The sequence below is a fragment of the Acipenser ruthenus genome, chromosome 7, assembly GCF_902713425.1.
Source record: "Acipenser ruthenus chromosome 7, fAciRut3.2 maternal haplotype, whole genome shotgun sequence".
In the NCBI taxonomy this organism is placed as follows: Eukaryota; Metazoa; Chordata; class Actinopteri; order Acipenseriformes; family Acipenseridae; genus Acipenser; species Acipenser ruthenus.
The window spans coordinates 65,361,922-65,384,086 of NC_081195.1; the positions used below are offsets into that span (position 1 = coordinate 65,361,922).

General features: G+C 39.2%; 1 protein-coding gene across 7 annotated transcripts in view; it reads left to right on the forward strand.

Moving 5' to 3' along the window:
* LOC117414818 (oxysterol-binding protein-related protein 8-like) overlaps positions 1–22,165 on the forward strand; it is a 96,802-nt gene that overhangs the window by 32,316 nt on the left and 42,321 nt on the right. For 3 of the 7 annotated variants that reach the window (XM_034024625.3, XM_034024624.3, XM_034024628.3), the window contains 2 exons: positions 12,545–12,581; positions 17,535–17,675. In XM_034024625.3, the coding sequence (XP_033880516.3) occupies positions 12,545–12,581; positions 17,535–17,675 (178 nt within the window). Of the gene's footprint in view, positions 1–9,070; positions 9,480–10,978; positions 11,213–12,544; positions 12,582–17,534; positions 17,676–22,165 lie in introns of those variants that run through there. The other 4 variants (XM_034024629.3, XM_034921845.2, XM_034024626.3 and 1 more) reach the window with 3 other exon arrangements.

The following is a 22,165-nucleotide window of genomic DNA, read 5'->3' on the forward strand; positions in this document are numbered from 1 at the left end:
ACAATGGGACAGGCGGACAGACAGCCTCCATACAGGCCCAGATTATGACACACAATAATATGCTCTAAAGAAGGTTAGCAACTTTCATCACTTGGTCAAGCAAATCTCTAGCTAACTGAAAAATGATATACAGTCAGATGGACAGCCAAACAGCCGCCTTAGCACACAATTATGAATTTGTGCTAATGATCCTTAGCAAGTTTTGGCACAATTGGACAAATAGTTCTCTAGATATTTGGAAAACAGCAGGGGATAGATAAAATGGAAGTATCTGTTTTAGTTTGAGTTGTAACTGGAAAGGGAAAATGAAGCATAGAGGAATATATTAGGTGTGGTCCAACTTGAGTGAGAAGACTTTTCTCTCCAGTGTTGTATCTTCAGAGATGATTTCGAAGTGAGGACAATGTATTGGAAATTAAAAGATCAGCTTCACAAGGAGTCATGAAAACAGTAGGAAACTCAGTCCTGCTTTGAAAATTAGATAGATGTATATCTCTCAAGGGTCTTGTATATTGTACAGGTTAAATAACATAAAAATGAAATTGAAATTATATAATTGATATAGACAATTGCTCTAACCACTCGACCAAACTACTATTTATTTATTTATTTATTTTACTCTTTTCTGTTCTCAAGGATTTGCTGTAATTTAGAATGGCTTTAGAAGGAATATTTAGATATGTTGTGTAGCGCTGCAGTGAGGAATGAACAGTAAACATGCATGGTAACTAGATCCCCTCATGCGGATCAATCACATTTAACAAGGTGTAAGTGAACCGATTCAACTCCAAACAAGGAGGCTTGCAGGTTGAGCCAGGAGGTTCTGTTATTTAACTTCGATACTAATTTGTCTGATATCCATTAACCATTTACTGCACCACCCCTTGCAAGTCACAATAAAGGTGCATGATTTTGAATCTTTTTAAATAGCCAATGATTTACTGTGTGTAATATTAGACATTGTGTAAATGACGGCTAAAGAGTACACAACTCAGGTGCTCATCACTAACTCTTCTAGGACTCACTAACTACAGTAGCACAACTACCTGCTCTATAAGTAGACCTGCCTCCACTGTTTGTTTTCAAACAGACACTCCCGAAGGAGCACGCACTGGTGAGCAGTACCATTATCTATATTTCCTCCTTCAACCAGAGCCTTATTCAAAATAACACAAGGCGTGGTTTTTCTTCTGCATCTCCAGTATCAATTTTTTGAAACCACACACACTCTGAAGTACACTGGAAATACAATTTCAAAACCATAAAAAACAACTTATCAGCATGCAAATCCCTAAACACATGGTAAACCACAAAAACCTAAAAACACCAGCACTCAAACATGGTTGTTTTCTGGGTTGCGCTAGATTAGAGGTTTATTTTTAACACCACTTAACAGTTAGTGTGTGAAAATATTTTCCTTTTTAGCTTCTGCTACACCTCTGCACAATATGTCCTCCAGAGAAATGAATATTCATATTTTAATGAGGCATATGCGTAGCTTGTTAAGTGTTTTGTTGCACTGTAAATTTGATACTGACATTAGTGGCTGACATTAGTTATTGTCACAGTAATAAATGTGAGTTGCTGTACTCTCAGGCACTGGGGCTGCTCCTGTATAGTACGGAGCACTGCCTTCACTAAAGAAAAACATTGTTTGATTATCTGAAGATACCTATTTAATCGAAACATGTTTATTGAACAGGTATACCAAAGTTTAAATGGGGGAAAAAAACCTATAACACAGAAGGTTTGAACTAAAAAGTTGGGCTGGTTTTACAGACCATGGTTAGCACTAATCTTGGACTACCTATGCAGTGTTACCATTGCATAGGTAGTCCAAGTTACATGTTACCATGTTACAGGAGGCTGTGTGGTCCAGTGGTTAAAGGAAAGGGCTTGTAACCAGGAGGTCCCTGGTTCAAATCCCACCTCAGCCACTGACTCATTGTGTGACCCTGAGCAAGTCACTTAACCAACTTGTGCTCCGTCTTTCGGGTGAGACGTAGTTGCAAGTGACTCTGCAGCTGATGCATAGTTCACACACCCTAGTCTCTGTAAGATGCCTTGGATAAAGGCGTCTGCTAAATAAACAAATAATTGTAGATCTAATCCATTCAACCCAGACAGTATTGAAAAGGGCAGGGTATTGGGAGTACTCTAGACTGTATCAATTAGTCATGGTTGCTATGGCAGCTGTGTTTCTAAGCCGAGGACAGGTTAAGTAATCCAATCCTAGAAAGATTCTTGGAATGCATGCATTCCACTTCTAAATCAGTTTTTAGTGTTGTGGCCCTCGTACTGTAATGTGCTATGCCAGCAGGGATGCATACCCCCCCCCCCCCCCCCCCCCCCGGATACTTTAGTGCGGTACGTGTTTCACACGTGCGTTTCAAGTTATGAGGCATCACTCAACCAATTGTGATGAAAATTGCTCTGGATGTTCTTGAGGGTATTGGAATGTAGGTCGCGATGACTGCTGTCTAGAGTGTGAAGTTTGTAAAGTTTTCCCTTCAAATCTAAATGTATACTGGGGATTTCAGAATACATTAAAGATAGGAGCAGCACTGGCAGACACTATTGCTAAACGTAACTGCAGGTAGGTCTCGAAGTTAAGCACACCAGCGTTGAATATAACCCTGTGGTTCGATGTCCGCGCAGCTTGGTCTCTGTTGAGTTAGCTGTCCTGCAGCACATATTGGACACGAACTTCCAATGAGGAGAGTTTAGGAGGTTGAACATGGAAATAAATTATTGTTAAAACTTTGGAGTAAGTGATTAAGTAGATAATTTACAAGATACTGTAGCCCTAGATAAAAATGCTTTGACTGCTTTTTTTGTTGTTGCTTTCAGTTAATTATTTATGTTTTACACATCACATCACTAACTTTTTTTCGGGAAAGCCTTGCAAAATTGGGAAAGAATATGCTGGATTGGAGCCCCATTTATTGTATTAAACATGAACAACACACCTTATTTGTCTTTTGTAAACACTCTGTGGTCGTTTCGGTTAAAAACAAGAAATAGACACCATTTTTTCTTTTTCTTTTTTTTTTTTTTTTTTATAAAAAAACCTCAACCCTGTCCCAAAAGGAATACATTGAGGTTAACTATGGAACACTGGAGAAAGAATTTGCTAACCACTGGCTCAGTGAGTTGTGCTTTAGCCTCTATTGTAGCTTCCAGTGGGGTTATTCCAGCTGGGTTGGCTTAGGCCCACGGAGGGCAAGGGATAGAGCTAGGGGGCAGTTAGTTAGAGGCTGAGCTGGGATATGAAACCTAGAGTCTCCTGGAACTTAATCCTGCTGCCTTACCTACTGTATCACAGTGGTCCAAATTGTGATAATGTTATTTTCTTGACAATAGTTTTAAAATAACATTCAAATTGAGTTGTTCCAGTTTCTTGATATTTTGTTTAGATGTTTATGCTACACTGCAAAAATGAAGAATATTTTTTGTAGTTATTAATTTATTTTATATGTAAATTAGGTTATAATCATGATTTATTGTAATTGTTTTCAGCCAATGAAATTTAAAAGAAAATGTAATTATTCTGCAGCTCTGCTCTTGGGGCTGTTTTAGTTTAATGCAACTGCAAACAAACTCTAAGCTACTTTAGATAAACGATAAGAGTCCTTGGCTAGCCAGCCGTGTTTATTCAGGGTTCTCTACTGTCACGAAATCCGCGTGTTCAGATTTCTTTATGTACTCTTTTTATTTGCTCAGCACACACTCTTATCTCAGGGGAGACGTTAGGAGTACAGAGATGTTATTACTCCTAGTGGGATATCGTTCGTGCTCTGGACCCGCAGTATATTCGGATGACCAATATAGTACCCAAGAAATTGACAGACTCATGTATCTAAAGTGTTTTTACGAATCAGAGTATGATCAGTACTCCTTCGGTTTATTAACAGTTAAATATTGGATTGAGTAGCTACAGGCTACTTCATATCCCCAGCTGACAGACGTTCTGGGCAGTCCAGTGTCTTAACAGATATTAACGTTAACACTTTAATACATCTTTATGTATTCGTGCAGCCGGCAGGCCTGGCCACGACCACGACACTAAATACACCCAGTAGCCTCTTCTCAGCACATTCAACAAATGTTCTCCTATCTTCTAAACATAGCGTGAGTCCCTTATAGCAATACATGCAATACATGTGAGATAAAATAATAATTGATTAATGCTTACCCTTTAATATAGATCGTAAAAGGATATGACTGTCTTCACCAGGCAAATTAAACTGAGTTAAATCAGTTCAATTGTGTGTTTGGTTTGCAGAAGATGGACCACCTTACCCTGTCTGGGATGAGTGTGGTACTCCATTGAAATTACTCTGGAGTTAAATAGGTTTTTCGTCTCATTGGAATACATGGGACGCCTCAATTAAATCCAATCATTAATCAGGTGGGACAGTTCTTATCCATTTTACAAATAATAGTTTTCAAAAGATCCGGACTAACTTTTCAGAATTAATAGGTGTCATGGACTTCAATAAATTCAAAACTTCACATTTGTTTCAACTCTTATGATCTCATTCATTTGCTTTCCTCCGAGCCCCTCCTTTATCTGAAACGTTAAGTGAACCAAGGTTCCCAGGATCTTGGTTTATAATATAAAAACACTACTGCATGCAAAACACTAATTTTATATGTGTTATATATGAGAGATGTTCTTAATATGTGACATCATCTTCTAAGTGATTATATTATGCTAAATTAAAGGTATGTGTTTCTTTTAACTTCATATTGTTTCATCATTTTGTTAATGAGTCAGTTTTGATTCCATATACCATTGTCTAACAGAGTATTTGACAAAAGTTTGTCTCATACAATATTCAAGTCATTTAGTTTCACTAAGTTTAAGTGGTAATAGTTTTCATTACAATTATTTATCCCTTAAGAGATGCACTGACCAGGCTCTGACCTGTACCTCTCTGGGAATATGTTACTGCTGGCAGTTTCCACAGTCTCTTGTTTTTTCCAAGGTCAGAGTCTGTGCAAACACTTTTTAGATTTATGACCTATAAAGGTGTGTTAAGCCATAATTTTTGCATATTATTTCAAGATATATTCTTATCTGTGCTAAACCACTAATTCCATAAACCTTACCACTCCATCTCTATGAGGCTTGCAGCTCTGCTGAAGTGGAACCCAAGGACATTCCTTCTTTCTAGATAAGAAGAGAGGCCCTGGTTTCACTGCAGCAGTTTCAAATCACCACATTATAAGGAATCCATCTAACATCATTAGACAATAGTATAGTGGATTAATAACAAGGTACATTATAGTATATTATTACAAACTTAACACAAAAACATAACACAACACCTTTTAACTTCTATACTTCAATGGATATCATAATGTCTAGAAGTCTTATTGTTCAATAGAAAGAAGAATAAACTTGTACCATTTTCCCATTTAAGTAAATCGAATACTGCTCCAGGTTTTAATCTTCTTATCATTACAGCAAAGTCGTGAACAAGCAATAATACTTGTCAGTTTTAAATAATATGTTTTCTCATTATAGCAAATACTTAAAATATATTATTAATCTTATGAAATAACTGTTATGAACTATAAACAGTGTCAATTTGCACTGAACCTGTTTCATTATAAGATAATCTTTCAATTAATTAACTCTGTTTATCAATTGCTATAATATTATTTTGGTGAATCCCTCTTAGGATTTAAATCCAAATATAGGCCAGTATGACCCTTCTCTTTGTTCATACAAAATCCAGCAGAGACAGGATTTTTTCTCAAGACCTTGGCTGTTCAGTTTTAATGTTAATTTATTGTTGTATAGAATTCTTTTCTTATCTTGTTTTTGGAAAACATAAATTTGTCAGTGTTATTAACGTTCACTTTTAGCCGGAATGGTGCTTTTTATCAAGCGTCATGCTTTCTGGAGATAAGATATACAAGTGGTAAATCGTTCATTATATATATATTTTAAGAATTCTCAGATTGCTAAATGTTTAATTAGAACCATATGTAGACTGACCTATTTCATGGAGCAAGAGAGCCACCTACTAGTGGTGCAAGGATACTCTTTCTTTATCCTTCCTAATATCTTTGACACTTCATTTTATAATACATTCCATATTTGAAATTGCCTAGTACATATTCAGCATATCCATATGTTCTCAGCAGGATTCAGCTTCTGTACCAGGTTTCGCTCTTAGTTGTTTCCACAAGAAGATCCTTGATCCAATGTTTCTCCATCACAGGTGTGGATTTCCATGGCCTGACTTCATTCCTATAAGATACTTGGACACGTTTAGCTGTAAATATTATTTCTATATATTTCCTTTTGTTCGCACAGAGTCACTTTGTGAGGTACGCCTTCCATCCAGAACACTGAAGGAGGCCAAAACTCACTGTTATTCATATTTTCTGGTATCCAATTACTGTTCATCAGTTGGCAGACACAATACAACTGAATCTGATTCAATTGATGAACCAACAGCTGTAGCTACCGAGATCCTCCATGCAAAAGGAGTCAATATTTTACTGACCAGCCTAGCTGATTCAGCGTTACTTGCGACACTACTTTCGCTGAATAAGGAGCATTCTGCTTTTTTGGAATAAAAATAAAAGTCTACTATTTGTGTTTTTTAAACCTGGTTAGAATGTATTATCTGTAATTTAATACATCTCACAAAATACAATGCCTTTCTTTGTACTGTATTGTCGTGCTTGCTTTCACGTTCACATATTAATCCGCTTTTTTGTTGCCCAGTCTCTCTTTCATCTTCCATCAGAAACACTGACTTTGAGGTCATTCATCTCCTGAAGGTTTTTCAAAATAATCAGTATGTGGCAAATAGACTTCCGCTAGCTTTCTACAAAAAGTACAGAGTGATTTATTACACTGTATTAAACGAAGGTTTTAAAATCTCTTACAGACTGTAATTACACTGTAGAGCAGCCTGCACTCCACTCCATGCTGGTCTGCTGGTATCTGAGCCCCCCAGCTCTGTGGGGTGGAGGGCCCTTTCTGAGAATCTTGAACCTGTGTGTCATTCACCTGCCCACACTGGAGCTTCAGGGGAGCAGTATTGCGCAGCACAAACTGGAAAGAAGCAAAGGAAGCAGGCAGGACCGCGAATGGGTGCGGACCAGCATGATAGCACGGGATGCTGGCTGTATTGTGCACTGTCTTGAGAGCCTTTACAAAGTTAGGAAAGTGTATTAAAACAAACTGCAACATTATTATTGTTATTATTTATTTCTTAGCAGACGCCCTTACCCAGGGTAACTTACAGTTGTATACAAAAAAATACATATCAAGAATTACAGTACAAGTAAGAGCAAGATACAAAATACAATGACTTCAGTCCTAATAAGAGCAAATACAAAACACAGGACGATTTGATATCGGGGCAGTTCAAGAGCAGATAACAGTGTTGATAGTTACATCAGGGTTAGATACGAGTGCAAGTGAAATACAAGATACTACAGATTGGGTTAAGTGCAGGATTAAATACAGTAAAATAGGGAGCAGATTAGTGCAAGTTAAAGTGCATTAAAGGCAGAGTGCTATATTGTCCAGAAGGGAAGAGTTGAGTTTTACAGGTTTTGTGTGAAGAGGTGTGACTTGAGAAGGCGCCGGAAGGTGGTCAGGGACTGGGCAGTCCTGACATCCGTAGGAAGGTCGTTCCACCACTGCGGGACGAGGGTGGAGAAGGAGTGGGCTCTGGAGGCAGGAGAGCGTAGAGGAGGTACAGCCAGTCTTCTACTGCAGGCGGAGTGGAGAGGTCAGGTGGGGGTGTAGGGAGAGATGAGGGTCTGGAGGTAGCTGGGTGCAGTCTGGTCAAGGCATCTGTAGGCTAGTACAAGAGTCTTGAACTGGATGTGAGCGGTGATCGGGAGCCAGTGGAGTGAGCGGAGCAGTGGAGTAGCGTGGGATAAACGAGGCAGAGAGAACACCAGGCGAGCAGCGGAGGTCTGGATAAGCTGGAGCAGACAGGTGGCGGACGCAGGGAGGCCCACCAGGAAGGAGTTGCAGTTGTCTAGGCAGTAGAGTACCAGGGCCTGGACGAGGAGTTGCGTGGAGTAGTTGGTGAGGAAGGGTCAGATTCTTCATATGTTGCTCAGGAAGAATCGGCAGGTGCGTGCTAGAGTGGAGATGTGCTGGGAGTAGGATACAACTCCAAGGTTCTTGGCTGAGGAGGAGGGAGAGAGCATGGTAGATTCCAGATTGTTAACGCACATGCTCATTGTGGAGTTCAGCATGACAGTCAGAGCCCAGTTTATTGGCAGCTGCAGCATGTGTGCAATATTGACAGAAGCGTTTGTGTGTTACAAGAGGTTAGCTGCATGTTTGAATATTGAATATGGATAACCTTGTGTGCTGTTATGTGTGTTATCCTACCAGTGTTTTATACTGTAGGTCTATTTATTAAGCTTCGTCAAGGCTATGACTACCACGCCCCCCCCCCCCCCCCCCACACTTTGTTTACCCATATACTATAAATATAACTGTTCTTTCAAAGAAAATGAATTTTATCATGAATACATGAACCTTCTTACATCATAACATGACTTTCCAGGAATGGATCCCCATGAAACGCCAGACCTATTCTCAATCCCATGCGATTGAAACAATGCTGATTAATTGACTAGGTGTATTCGGTAATTAATTCAGCGAGGTAGTCCCACTGTATTTGTGACTTAGGCCCGATATTATGAAGTGAGCTATTCTGTGTAATGGCTGGAACCACTGTGCATGTGGAAGTCATGTGACTATGGTGTCTTGGCACAACTTTGTTAGTCACTGATCTTTACTGGTTACTTCTACATATCTTCATATTTTTTCTAGTTACTAGACATGATTGTTTAAATGTATTTATTTAGTAAAGTAAGTCCTACACAGCTTATTCTTTACTCCTGGGATATTTTTCTACTTTAACATGTTACATATTGTAACGTCTCCCTGTAAAATAAAGGCACACTCGGGCCACGCCCCCCTGCCACTGTGAGGCACACACACACAGGGGCCACGGCCACGCCCCTGCTGCTATACTGTCTCTGCCTGCGTTCTGAGCAATATAATGGCTTTTATTACTTTTTGATATTTTAATGCTCTCCTGGATGCCTTGTTTGGTTATTCTGCGTTTTGCCCTGAAGTATCGCTAGTAATCTCTTACTTTATCTCTGTGCCTGAATGGTGAGGGGAGGGGATAAGATTGTGTTTTTTGTAATTGTTCTGCGCTGTTGACATTCCTTTAATCTGCTTGATGAAAGTGGAAAAGCCAGAAGCAGTCTTGGAGTGCAATTCAGCAAGTGCTGCTGCGAGTAAGAAGATTAGAAAGCCTGGATTTTGAAGAACAGCGTCTGCTTCTGGTATTGATCTTGTCTAAAGATCCCACGAAAGAAAACAGAACTAAAGGTAGCTTGCAGGGGGGGAGTTTGGATCCTACCTGCATTGCATTGCCTGCACATGCCTTTTCTGAATAACTCGTCTGTAGGTAAGTGTGTTAGAGACTGCAGTAGCCAGTGCAGCTTTTAGAAAGAGTACTGTACTTTGTGTGATTTCGACTATTCTAATTGTGTGTTTCTGTGCCTCTCAAGCATTCTGAAGTGTTGCATTGAGCTTTCAAAAACTCTTCACTCTGTTTTTATAGTTGGTAGTTTCATTGTGTGTTTGTGCATTGAGCTGTTTCAACCATTTTCTCAGTAGGCAAGTGTAATCACTAAATCAGAGTTGTGAGGTTTTAAGATGAACACATTTTAGGTAACTGAATAATATTTAGTAAATAAACAAATAACTTCCTCAGTGGAAATGGATTGATAAAAACTAACTGAATGTAGTTATTTACACGGGGAGGAAATAGACATATTGGTTTATGGTACCCAGCGAGAGGGAGCTCCAGAGCTGCTAATATTGGGTTAATAGGCTATTTTTCATGTGTTGTTCTTCCCTGCCAGAACAAGTGATTCAGTACAGGCATATCAATTAACCCAACAGCACTATCAAGCCATGAGAAGAGAGCAGTTTTTTTCTCAGTTGGCCGGTGTGAGAATTGGCAGGGCAATCCGACTCTACCAGTTAACACAGTGCTGTAGATTTCAATTTGCATGCACAGTACGGTTTGTTTTTAAAAGTGTTGGTTTGTTGATTTTTGTGCTTGCTCTTGAAGTCTCTCTTTTTGCTGTCAGTCGTTTGCAGAGGCATGTTCCTTTATTTTGAAAAGGGAATGCAGACAGTGATGTCATTTGAGTGCTATTATTGCCCAATAATGTTTTTGGGTGCTTTATGCCCTTGTAAACCACAGAAGTACTGCAAAGTTATTTGGTCATATCGCTCTCATAATGTTGTAATTTACATTGTTTTACATTTAATTATCCTAACAGTATTTGTGTGTGTGTGTGTGTGTGTGTATTTCATTTTTCAGTTTGTCTTTATTCTTAATGTTTCTGCATTTGCTTGCATATCTGAGAGAGATTTTTTTTTTAAGCTTTTCAAACTTGAGTTACATAAAAGTTTACAAAATATACAGCAACCAAAGCCAGATTGATTTTATTGGCCAGAAAAATGTAAGTTACTGTATGTAACTGAAGATATATGGAAAGCAAGCTAACCACAACAAAAAAGGGAAGCGACATTAGAGTAGCTGTGGTATATTTCAGTCTTTCCAGAAAAAAAAAAGTGAAACATGCTAAACAAGTACTGGCATATCTAGTGTACAGTGCAGTATGTACAGTATGTGTTGTAAAACAAATACAAATGAGACTATGGTGAGCTCCCCCTTCCCTAGCAATACATCTTGACAGACACACTGCGTTCTTGTACTGTAAGCGTATGGGTTTGTTAATAACCAGTTCAGTTTACTACAGTACTTCACAGCAGTGTCACTGGGACATCTCTTCAGTCGAGTTCCGGAACTTTCTGCTCAGCAGGCTACCACTGAAAGGTTACATTGCTCTGAACACACTGCCACCCACAGCACTCTGCAGGATGACAGCATGCTTCTTTGATGTATGAAGCTGGATGGATGGCAGCTGGGTGACTGAGCTGTACATACGACTGACCTGGATATCGGGAGCATACCTGGCCAAGCCTGTGAGCTGGAATACAACTGCAGCGAGGAGAAATGTTTAGTAAACAAAAGCATTCTGTGCTGCTGGTGAAATGAGACAGCAAGGAAGACAGGCATGACAGTGTGTTAGTATGCCTTTAACTATGCCTGGCTCCGTTTATGTAAGTATTCGGGTTAATTTGATGCTTATTCTGCAGCTACTGCCTTTTAAAATGAGTCATAATTAGAAGCTTGGTTTCCATTCTGTATTGTTTCTCATGAACAGAAGTAATGTGGTATACAATACGTAAACATTTGAGTTTTAAAGTAAATATGAACAAATGCTGTTTTTATTTAAGTTATTGGTGCCTATACTGTTTAGCATTGTGTCTGCAGCACAAAGCAGCTTATTTTTAACATGGAGCTGGAGCTGCAGTACTGTGACTAAATGTATCATGATTGCTGTTAATGGTATTTTTCCACTTTTTTAAAATGGTATATTTCCACAGATAACACATTTCCACGTTTTGTTTTGTATATTAAAGTCATTATTTAGGACTGCTGTTTTCAATTGATGCATGTTTATTGTATTCGGAGGTTCTGTAGCATGATTGTTGTCTCTGTTTATACTGCTGTTTTCTCTGGACTTCAGTGGGTTGATGGGACTGATTACTTGTGCTGGACAATCATGAGCAGCAACAACAGTCCAATCAGTCCACAGCACAGCGGCTCTGTGTGGTGCTGCTCCAACATGTCAAAATACAAATACACTCATGAGGCTCTAGGGCAAACTCAGCTATTGTATGAATTTTTTATTTTCATAAAATCCCCTTTTCCCAGCAAAGCGTTCGTTGTGCCTGGTTTTCGAGAATGAGTCTGAGCAGGGCAGTGTACTGTAGCACTAGAGAACTTTCCTTTTCAGCTTTTCAAAATGACATAAAATGAGCGGTTTTGAAGGTCTTGAATCTTTTGAAGAAAAAAAAAAAAGATTTGAAGGCAGAAATCACTGTCTTGTTATGTAAAGTGAATTTGTGAAACACATCAGGACTGTACATTGAAAATGAGTTTATTATGAAAGCAACACAGCATTTGGCAGTGCTTTAACATTACCATAGAAGCCTGTGAATAGCTTGGTGATTCTTGCATAGCAGATTTTGTACGGTGTAATGTTTGCAGTACAAAACATTGCTCAGGCAGGTGTGGCAGAACTGAATAAGCTGGAATAAAAACACAATTTTTGCTTCTTTGCTTATCTTTTCTAATCCCAGTCTGTGTTTAGCATAACAACAAGCCAACATGTGACCCGTTTTGCTGTGACCTGGAATCCGTGTTTGTTTGCACACCTTTCCTGGTACTGTTCATGTACTTTACTAACGCATTGCATTGTGCTGTTGTCTCTCCCTCCCGTTTCCTCCTCTGCTGCTGCTGCTGCTGCTTCCCAATCTATATCTCTACACGGGCTGGATCTGCGTCTGCTTTGCATTTATCCACCCCACCAAAAAAAACACAAACAGCAACATGGAGAGATCAAAGACCACCTTGGAACATCAAGTAAGTGACTGACCTTCCCTTTAGCATTAAACAGCAAAGAAAATAGAAAGCAAGCAAAACATTTCACTAAAGGTCAAAGACTGAGCTTTGTGTAACCTGCTCTATAACTAGTGGTCTGTACCAGCTTTGCCATCCAGTACTAATAGTGTGGGAAATCCCTTCCCTGCGTCTCTGTTCTGTGCACAGTGCATGATCTGGATGTATTCTGTTTCCACCTTGTAGAGATTACTTGTGTATCGTTCCTCTCCTGTTAAATGAGTCACTGGTGTCCACCTCACTGCATTGTTCCACTCAGCTGTGGTCGTCTTTCAACAGAGGCGTGCTGAGCTCATTTCTAAAATAAGCTCAACGCACAGGTTCTTCCCTGGGTTTGAATGAGCTCAGGTTGAAATTAGTGCATGCAAATATTTCAGGTTCAACACTAGATAAGGTGCTGCATCCTGGTACTACACTATTGCTTTAGGTTGCATGGAATGATTTGATCATTGGCTGTTCAAATCAATTGACATGTTGTTTTTATGCTGTACTTTCCTGGTTTTGTTTTTAATTTTTTTTTTACAAGATTAGTTGACATGTTTGAGACATCATGTTTTGAATTTATATATTTTTATTAAGAAATATCCCTCAGAAATCAGAATCTGCAGTCAGAAGCATATACAGTAGCCTAACCCTGCATCACCTCATTGTCACATCACACCAACCTTTTCCCTCCTGTTTTCGTTTAGTGTTAATGGCTTGAAACAGCAGGGATCTTTGAGCCTGCCTGTTTTATTGTGGCTCTGCTTTCTCAATCAAACTAATGCTTATTGTACAAGTGTATCAACAAAGGCTTTAAAAAAATATAAAAAAAACTTCAGGTGAAGGTTATCTGTAACACGGGGTGAATAGAGAGAGAAAACTAAAAACTTCAAACTTGGAATTGTGAAAATAGAGAAAAAAGAAAATGTATATGTAAGAACAGGTCAAAATAAGGTAGTAGTCTCCAGCTATAGAAACACCTCCTAAGAGAATACTTCACCTAAAAGAACATCCTTGTGGTGAAACGGATTTTTCAAATGTGACTTGTCATCGTGAGAGTGTCTTGAGGCACACTGATTGGTTTATTAAATCTTTCCAGAACTGCCGTCATGTCTTTGCCTCATTTTCTATTCTGATTTTTACAACTGCATCTCATCGCTATAAAATGGCACGTAAACAAACTGCGAACCGCGCCGTTTCTCTATCTTGCTCCAAAAAGTTAGAAATTGTTCCGAGCTGAAAAAAAAGTGTTTCCCGTTCTGGTGAGCTGCTTCACCATTCTGTTAAATAATATTGTGCATGTCTTGAATATTGCTCCTGTACAGGTATTCATAATTAATCTAGAGCTGCTGCTGCATTTACCATGTGTAGGGGTGCTGTATTAATTTAGTTTGACAGTTAGTTTATTAACGTTAGTTTGTCTGTTACTTTATGAATGTTGTTCTGCTAATTAGAGAACCGTTTTTTGAAACCTTGGTGAAATTGCTACAGATTTAACTGTGCTATTTAACTGTGGATCTGTTTATTATAGCTGCTGTACAAAATCTAAGAAAACGAGATGCATACCTAGTTCTCTCTGGCTAGCTCTTTTTGTTCCATCGCATTTCAGGTCTATATTGTCTGTTTACTGTATTGCAAATGCTCTAAAAAAAAAAATAATAGACCACGAAAATCCTAGGACTGAGAACTCTTCACAGTCTAAAAATAAGTGTTGTATTAACATGTCTGAGCAGATAAAGGTCAATTGAAACCTGTCCAAGGGCCTGCGGCCTTGTGGCTGGAAGCAAACTTGCAGAGTGAGAACCACTGTCACACGATACAAACATGCATTGGACCATATTCACAAAGGTCCTGGTTAGTGTTTGAGCTATGAGCTACATTTGATGACCTTTTTTTTTTTTTTTTAGACACAGGGGTGTATGACTGACTGCAAAGCAAAAACAAATGCATTTGTGAATATGGCCCAAAATATGGAAAGCAGGGGATATTCACATGAGTCTTCTTCAATGATGAGGTTAAAGATGGAATAGTTATCATGATTGCATAACTATTTTTTGAGCCATAGTTTATACTGCTACCCACATTTGTACAGAACTGAATGTGGTGTCATGTGCTGAAAACTACCCATCCCATTAGACACTAGTTTACAGCACTGTCTATTCATCCTGCATTCATAGACCAGGGCCTAGCTCAGACTGGCTTAGCTGGCTCCCTGTTTCCATTGAGATTCTCTTGTGCCCACTTCTGTTTTTCATCACCCAGTTAATGAAAGTGGCAAGCTTGGGGCCTGTGAATAGCCTGTTGAGATAAGAGAAATGAAAAGCCATGAGATAGCTGCTGGTAACTAGGCATTACGGTAATACATACAACAGTTATCGGGCTTTGCGGAGACCAGCGGCTAAGTATGGTTGCTTGCAGATCGTTTCGGTACATTAACCTAATTTCTGTGAATTTAGCCCTGCTTTAAAGAGACATTGACCAGCACCTGAAACTGATACTGCATGGTATCTACCCGTAATTATTATTATTATTATTATTATTATTATTATTATTATTTATTTCTTAGCAGACGCCCTTATCCAGGGCGACTTACAATTGTTACAAGATATCACATTATTTTTACATATAATTACCCATTTATACAGTTGGGTTTTTACTGGAGCAATCTAGGTAAAGTACCTTGCTCAAGGGTACAACAGCAGTGTCCCCTACCAGGGATTGACCTTCCAGTCAAGAGTCCAGAGCCCTAACCACTACTCCACACTGCTGCACCACTACTCCACACTGTAATGAGTGTACTGTGCTTTGTCTTCTAAAGTTAGCAGACAAACAAACCAAAACCTCAATCGGACCAATGATAACACCACTGTGTAACTAAACACATCTCAAAAAGAAATGATTTAAGGAAATATTATAAAAATAAATGTACTATGAAAGGCAGCAAGTGGCTCTTTCTCACCAGCAGAGGGCAGTATTTGGCCATGTCTCTGCGTAGAGCAGGTGGTGTTCTGGATGCAGAAGTCTGTGTTTTTCAGCAGGGGAGTGACGCAGTAAATACACATTGACATTTGCTCTGTTGTGAGCAGGTTGTGGTAATTGTCAATAAGCACAGCTGCCTCAATTAGCAGTGGATAAGCTGTGAATATACACTCACTGTCTGAAAAACTAGACAATGGTTTAAGTAGCCCACAATGCGTAGCAACTGTGGTATGTTTTTTTTTGCTTGTCCCCATCTGCAGGCTTGCGCTGTCATGACCCATTTGCGACTGGAAAGGCTTGTGCTTTCAGGTGGTAGATTTCTGTGAACGTTGGCGCTCCAGAAACACTCGGAAGACTGTCTTGATGGACACAATGCAGCCATGTCCCTTATGAAGTCACTGAGATATTTATCCTGTTTGTTCAAGTTGCATTCAACCCTCACATGGCTTACTGTGGAAAGGTCATGTGATCCACATACATCTGCATACTGCACATTGCTGACTAAGGGGATTTTCTCACTTTACTTACATTCTCTGAATTGCATTGGTCAGTCATCATAGGTCATGCGTGCAGACCTAGTTTTGCACGGTACTGTTTTGAGAACCAGTTTTTAAAAAGCTAGCCTGTGATTCATATTCCATGTGTTGAGACTTTTTTCATAATCCTAATGTGTTTCCATCCCTGGCTGGGATATGTACTGTAGACTTTAAAGGCTTAGTCTTAATGTCATAATGCTCCTCATCTCAGGAGTGCCCTTATTATCACAGTTACACAAATCTCTGCTATCTTTCTGCACACACAGTAGTTATATGAGGCTAATGATTATGAGTGCAAGGAATGTTCTGGATGCGTTTTGTAATATTTGAATTCCTTAAGTTCTCGGTATGTTACCAGCACCCCAGTATAAAAAGAAAAGTCTGTTGGGTGAGTCAGGGTGAAGGAAGTCACTGGTTTTGTCTGACACTCATGGAAACTAAACTACCATCTTGGCTCTTGTGTGCAGGGTTGGGGTGTGCCTGGTGTGTGAGTGCCTTGCATAGGCAGTACTAGCTGCTAAACAGTACCTGTTGCATGGATACTTTAGAAGACTTCAGGCTACCAGTACATTTCACAAGCACTGAATCAGCACAAATTACCAGCATAGTAGTTTAACCGTAAACCTTTATGTAGCATTGATTTTTCACCCTTTTATTATTATTTATTTATTTAATTAATAAGTGTATCATGTCTTGGTGCATTGTAACCCACTTAAGATTAATATTTTAAATGAAAATCCATCAACATTTGAAATAAATACAAAGTAAAACATAGTGCCTGTTTTTTTTTTTTTTTTCTTCCTAGAATATTGTGTTCAGTTCTGGTCACCTCGTTACAAAAAGGATATTGCTGCTCTAGAAAGAGTGCAAAGAAGAGCAACCAGAATTATCCCGGGTTTAGAAGGCATGTCGTATGCAGACAGGCTAAAAGAATTGAATCTATTCAGTCTTGAACAAAGAAGACTACGCGGCAATCTGATTCAAACATTCAAAATCCTAAAAGTTATTGACAGTGTGGACCCAGGGGATTTTTTTGACCTGAAAAAAGAAACAAGGACCAGGGGTCATAAATGGAGATTAGATAAAGGGGCATTCAGAACAGAAAATAGGAGGCACTTTTTTACACAGAGAATTGTGAGGGTCTGGAACCAACTCCCCAGTAATGTTGTTGAAGCTGACACCCTGGGATCCTTCAAGAAGCTGCTTGATGAGATTCTGGGATCAATAAGATACTAACAACCAAACGAGCAAGATGGGCTGAATGGCCTCGTCTCGTTTGTAAACTTTCTTATTGTTCTTAAAAGGAGCTGTTTAGTATTGTTTTTTTGCTGTTAAGTGCTCATTGATATTTGTCCTGTCCTAGCGGAGCTGCAGTTGGCTGTGGGAATTGTCTGTAATCACATGACCTCTTGTTTTCCAGCTGCCTTAATGACCAGTGATGAAGCTCAGCCTGTGACTCCTGGAAAGATGAGCCATCGCCAGGGGAAAGAAGGGCATCCTATCCAGACTAAAGAGCTACTACAGCCCAGCGCACTGAGCCCGGGGGTCAGCTGCAGCATTGGTAAGGAGCACCAGCGCCCTGTTTAACTCTGGGATCAGGGCACACATTACTCTACAGGAGGTGGAGCTTCTTATTCCAAGCGCGCAATCACAAAGATGACCAGATTTGATAACGACACATCTCTTGTGAAGGAAACATTATTGCTTGATGTAATCTGCTCAGTTAAAAATCCAGTATGCAGCTATCCTTTTATCTACCACTAGAGGGCACCTTTGGGCAAAGGATGAATTTAATCTCATGATGAATATATTCAGAGGACATTAAACCGAACTTGCTGTTTCATTGTAGTTCCAGGGCAATCTAGGCACACTTGTTTGCTTTTTTCTACACTTAACATTGTCAGCCATTCTGTCTGTGGGCTCAGATTTAATCATAAAGGGTGATGTGCCAGGAAATCATGTGCAAATAATAGGTTAATAATGTATGTTTTTTGTAAGAAGTAATACTAAAAACTGCGTAAGCAGACCTTTTGAGGATGCTGCAATCAGTGTTATATGGTTGTCTTTACAGTAAAGTAATGTTTGCTTGAACTCACAAGACAATCTTTTAGAGCACATAGGCAGCAGTGTGACTGGGTGTGTGTCTATTAGAAGAGATTGCAGATGACCCCTGATATCTGGGATTAGCGTTGGTTACCAGGGAGGGTACGAAGGAGTTTGTTCACAACATATCCAGAGAAGGCCCGTTCGGTGTGGTGTTGCCTGGTTGAGTTGTGTACCATAAGAAGGGGTTACTGTAGCATGACAGAAGACAGTGGACTGTGTTTTATAGGAAGTGAATTCACAATTTAAGACTTTATAGTGCTGTTCTTGGGTGAGCAGTTAACAAGGACATTGAGTTCTATAGAACAAGCCACTAACAGTGAAGAGTCCTCGTCTGCGAGTAATAATGTGCCTGTTATTTGTGTTTAACACTCCTTGCATTGTGAAATTCATTGGAACGCTTTTGTATTCAAATATGTGATTTCATTGTCCTCTGCTTATGTAAAAACATAAGTTATAGTAAACAGTGTTCAATTTCAAGTCTTAATTCCAGGAAAACAGGTTTTCTTTTTTTTCTTTTCTTTTTTTTTTAGGTAAAGGAGGACAGTTCCCCATTATTATGAAATATTTACTAGCTCAAGTAAAGAACAACTGAATAATCAATTAACATTTGGTTAGATGATTTATTGTGTAATTAGTTGCCTAATTCGGCCATGAGTAAAATGATCAATTGAATCAGCTGCTACGGGTTCTGTGTGTTGCCAGGGAAGAAATGAAGCTGCAGAACGATCTCTTATTCAGGTTCCTTTAATATATGCTGCCGGTAGTGTGTTCCCTGGAAAGAGGTTTTCAAAACAGAAACTTTTCAGGCTTTCAGGCATTTATGCTGCCACCACAGAATAGATTCACTTCCTGTGCAACAGGAACCACTTTATCTTTGCGCTCTCCTGGTGCACTTAGGAATTAAGGCAGGATCTTAATACGTGCTGCACAGGAAACTGAACCAAATCTAATCTGGTGGTAGGATAAATGGAAGTCAAAGTGAAAATGTTACGTCTAGGAAGCTATCTAAAATGACAGGGTAGTGTGCTACTGACAAGTGAAACCACCCTTAAAAATCCTAAGAGTAATCCTAAGAGTTGGGAATATATACATTTTATTAATCAAAACAGACTTTGATCTCTGTCCATTTTATTTCAAAAGCAATGTACAATGACATACTATACAGTACAATAAAATAAAACATACAGTTGAACATGGAAGTAACATGTAAGTTTATTATAAAATAAAGCTGACTTGGACTTCTGAGATGGACTCCTACTTAGACAACAGGCCATGTGCCCTTTCAAAAGCTTGAAATAAACCAACATTAATTCCCTTTGTAAAGGACTATAATGCTGTGCTGCCAAAAAATGAAAATTCTGTCAAATAAATGTCTAATTTAAGGGATTGGAAAACAAGACGTACAGTACCTTCTCATCTAAAAAAAATATGCAGTGACTTTAGGAGTAAACCACACAAAAAAATCATTACCAGCTAATACAGCCATGTGCCTCAGACTGGTCTATAATTCCTGGTATTCATAATATGGAGGGTCTTGATGCTATATTAAGACCGGCAACACTGCCTTCTCGTACAAAACTAGATCTCATTATTAATACAGTACTGCTTTGTGAACTGTGTATTTTGTTTCATGTTCTATGTTCATCCAAACATCCAGGCTTCAGAGGACACAGGCAGAACCTACCCTGGCCATAGAAAGTAACATCCCCTTGGAAAACACGCCTGAATCATTGAATCCACCACTTCATGTGAGGTGTTAGTATTGTTAAGAGCCTCCACACATAATGCTTTTCGTGAATAAAAGAAAAACATTTGTCGCTGTGAAACAAGACTACAGTTTGTTTAGTTTTTTTTTTTTAATCGCTACAGTATCAGAGAGGGTGACATGTTGCTAGGCTACACTTGACACTATAGGAGCCATTATGCAGAAAGATAATTGCCTCAAAAACTGAAAATAGACAATACCTCCCCCTCCCACAATATTCGTTGTGGGGGATGTTGAATGAATTGCTTGCCTCTTCATAACACCCTCTAATTTGATTGTATTGTTCCTTTTGTTTGTAAAGCCCTGTTCTGCAAGACGAACATTATGAGTTAACCAGTTGTGGGCTGGATGCATTGGCTCTCTTGTTCTGGATATCCAATTTGAAATTCAAGTGGGCCTACTGTAATGTCCATTTCTTTGTTGAAACAATTACAATGCACATTTAATTACTGTTTTCATATTGAAATCTCAATTGTTTGTTTGTCCCAAGTACACTCCAGAAACTGGAACAAAAGATTTGCCCATTCAGATTATACACTAGTAAAATCTGGTTTTATTAGCTGCAAATATCTATCAGAAGCTATTATAATGAGCTGATTTGTGTATCAGTTTAATAGCGTATGTGTGAGGCTCTTAAACAGCAGTAAGGTTAGCTAGGCAGGATTACTGGTTTAGACGCAAGGGACATGTTTAACTGTGTGTGCTGCAGTTTTATAATTAGGCCATTTGTGTTATATGTGTGAATGTATTGTTCTCTTGTGCCATTTGGGACACTTGAAAACCCGATAGCTTTGTTTAAGTCAGTCTTTTGTATTTGGCTGGGTTTGATTTAATACAAACAGTTGCAGGCCCTAGGCATGAATGTGCTGGCCAGTGTTAGCCATCAAAGGAATCTTTTATTACCGGTACCTGAGTCCCAACCCTCTCCCCAGTCCTAACCCTATACAAGACAAGTGCACCGCCATGGCTCCATTAGCTTTCCCTCACAGTTCAAACCAGATGTACCCCCTCTGCTACTAAGGATTGAGATGTGATTGACTTTTACTTGGGTTTCCTTGCCCCAGTCACAACTCCCATACTAACCATACACAACCATACATATTGTACAGCAGCTGCTGTTTTTTTTAATATCGACTTCAGACAATATGCACAAGAAATTCTGCTTAACATATATATTTAACAGGAAATACTGTAAACGTTGAGGAGTGTATTTATATATTGTAAGGTATTGTATAGCACACACATAATACTGTAGTGCTGTGTAATTGTGTGTGTGTAAAGATGTACGTCTTGGAACGTGTTATCAATTTGCCATACCCCTCTCAGGAACGCTCATTTTAACATCTTGAAACTCCTCTGCCTGCTTAGTATCCAGTTAAGGGGGATGGGGGCCATGTCATGCTGTGTCAGATTAAGGTAAAGCAGGATTGTCTGAAGGGAGAAACCAGGATCTCACTCCACCCAATCTGGACACAGCTGACCTACTTCCTGTTAAGCCGATGCTCTATGAGAGAAAGCCTCTGTTGAGCAAGCCTAAGGCAAGGAAACCCAAGTAAAGACAAGCGGATCTCAACCCTTCGTAGCAGGAAGTGTACACTTGGTTTGGACTGTGAAGGAAAAGCTAAGGGAGCGAGGCCAGTGCTAATGTCTTGGGTCCTGAGTGGCAGGTTTAAAGCAGTTTATTGTCTCTACAGGAAGATTTGTTGTTGCGGGATGTTGTTCATTGTTTTGTTGGTGATGCTCCTTTGTTAGAGATTGTTGTCAGGTTACACTAAAAGGCAAGTACGGCGCTGAAAATGTAGTGAGCTTTAAATGCTTCAGCTGAACATAAAAATAAAATATGATTTAGTAATGTCCTGGTCTTGTAGTTTATCACATCCTGTACTGTACTCCATTTGACTTACTGTGGATGTTTCCTTGTGTGAGGACCACAGATTATTTATATCACAGTATTGTGAAGCATATGGAAGTATTAATCATATAATGGGAACAGACCATTGATCTCGGTTTTATTGAGAGGCAAGTTGGTTGTATTGATGTGGTGATTGTTTTGGTTGCGTTTTGGTAATAGTAGTCTTGCATGCAGCAGTATCTTGGTAACATTTAGGCAGAAAGTGACAATAATGTGAAGCTGAGTCTTTGTATTTTCCATTCATACCATTATCTTACAAATCGTTCAT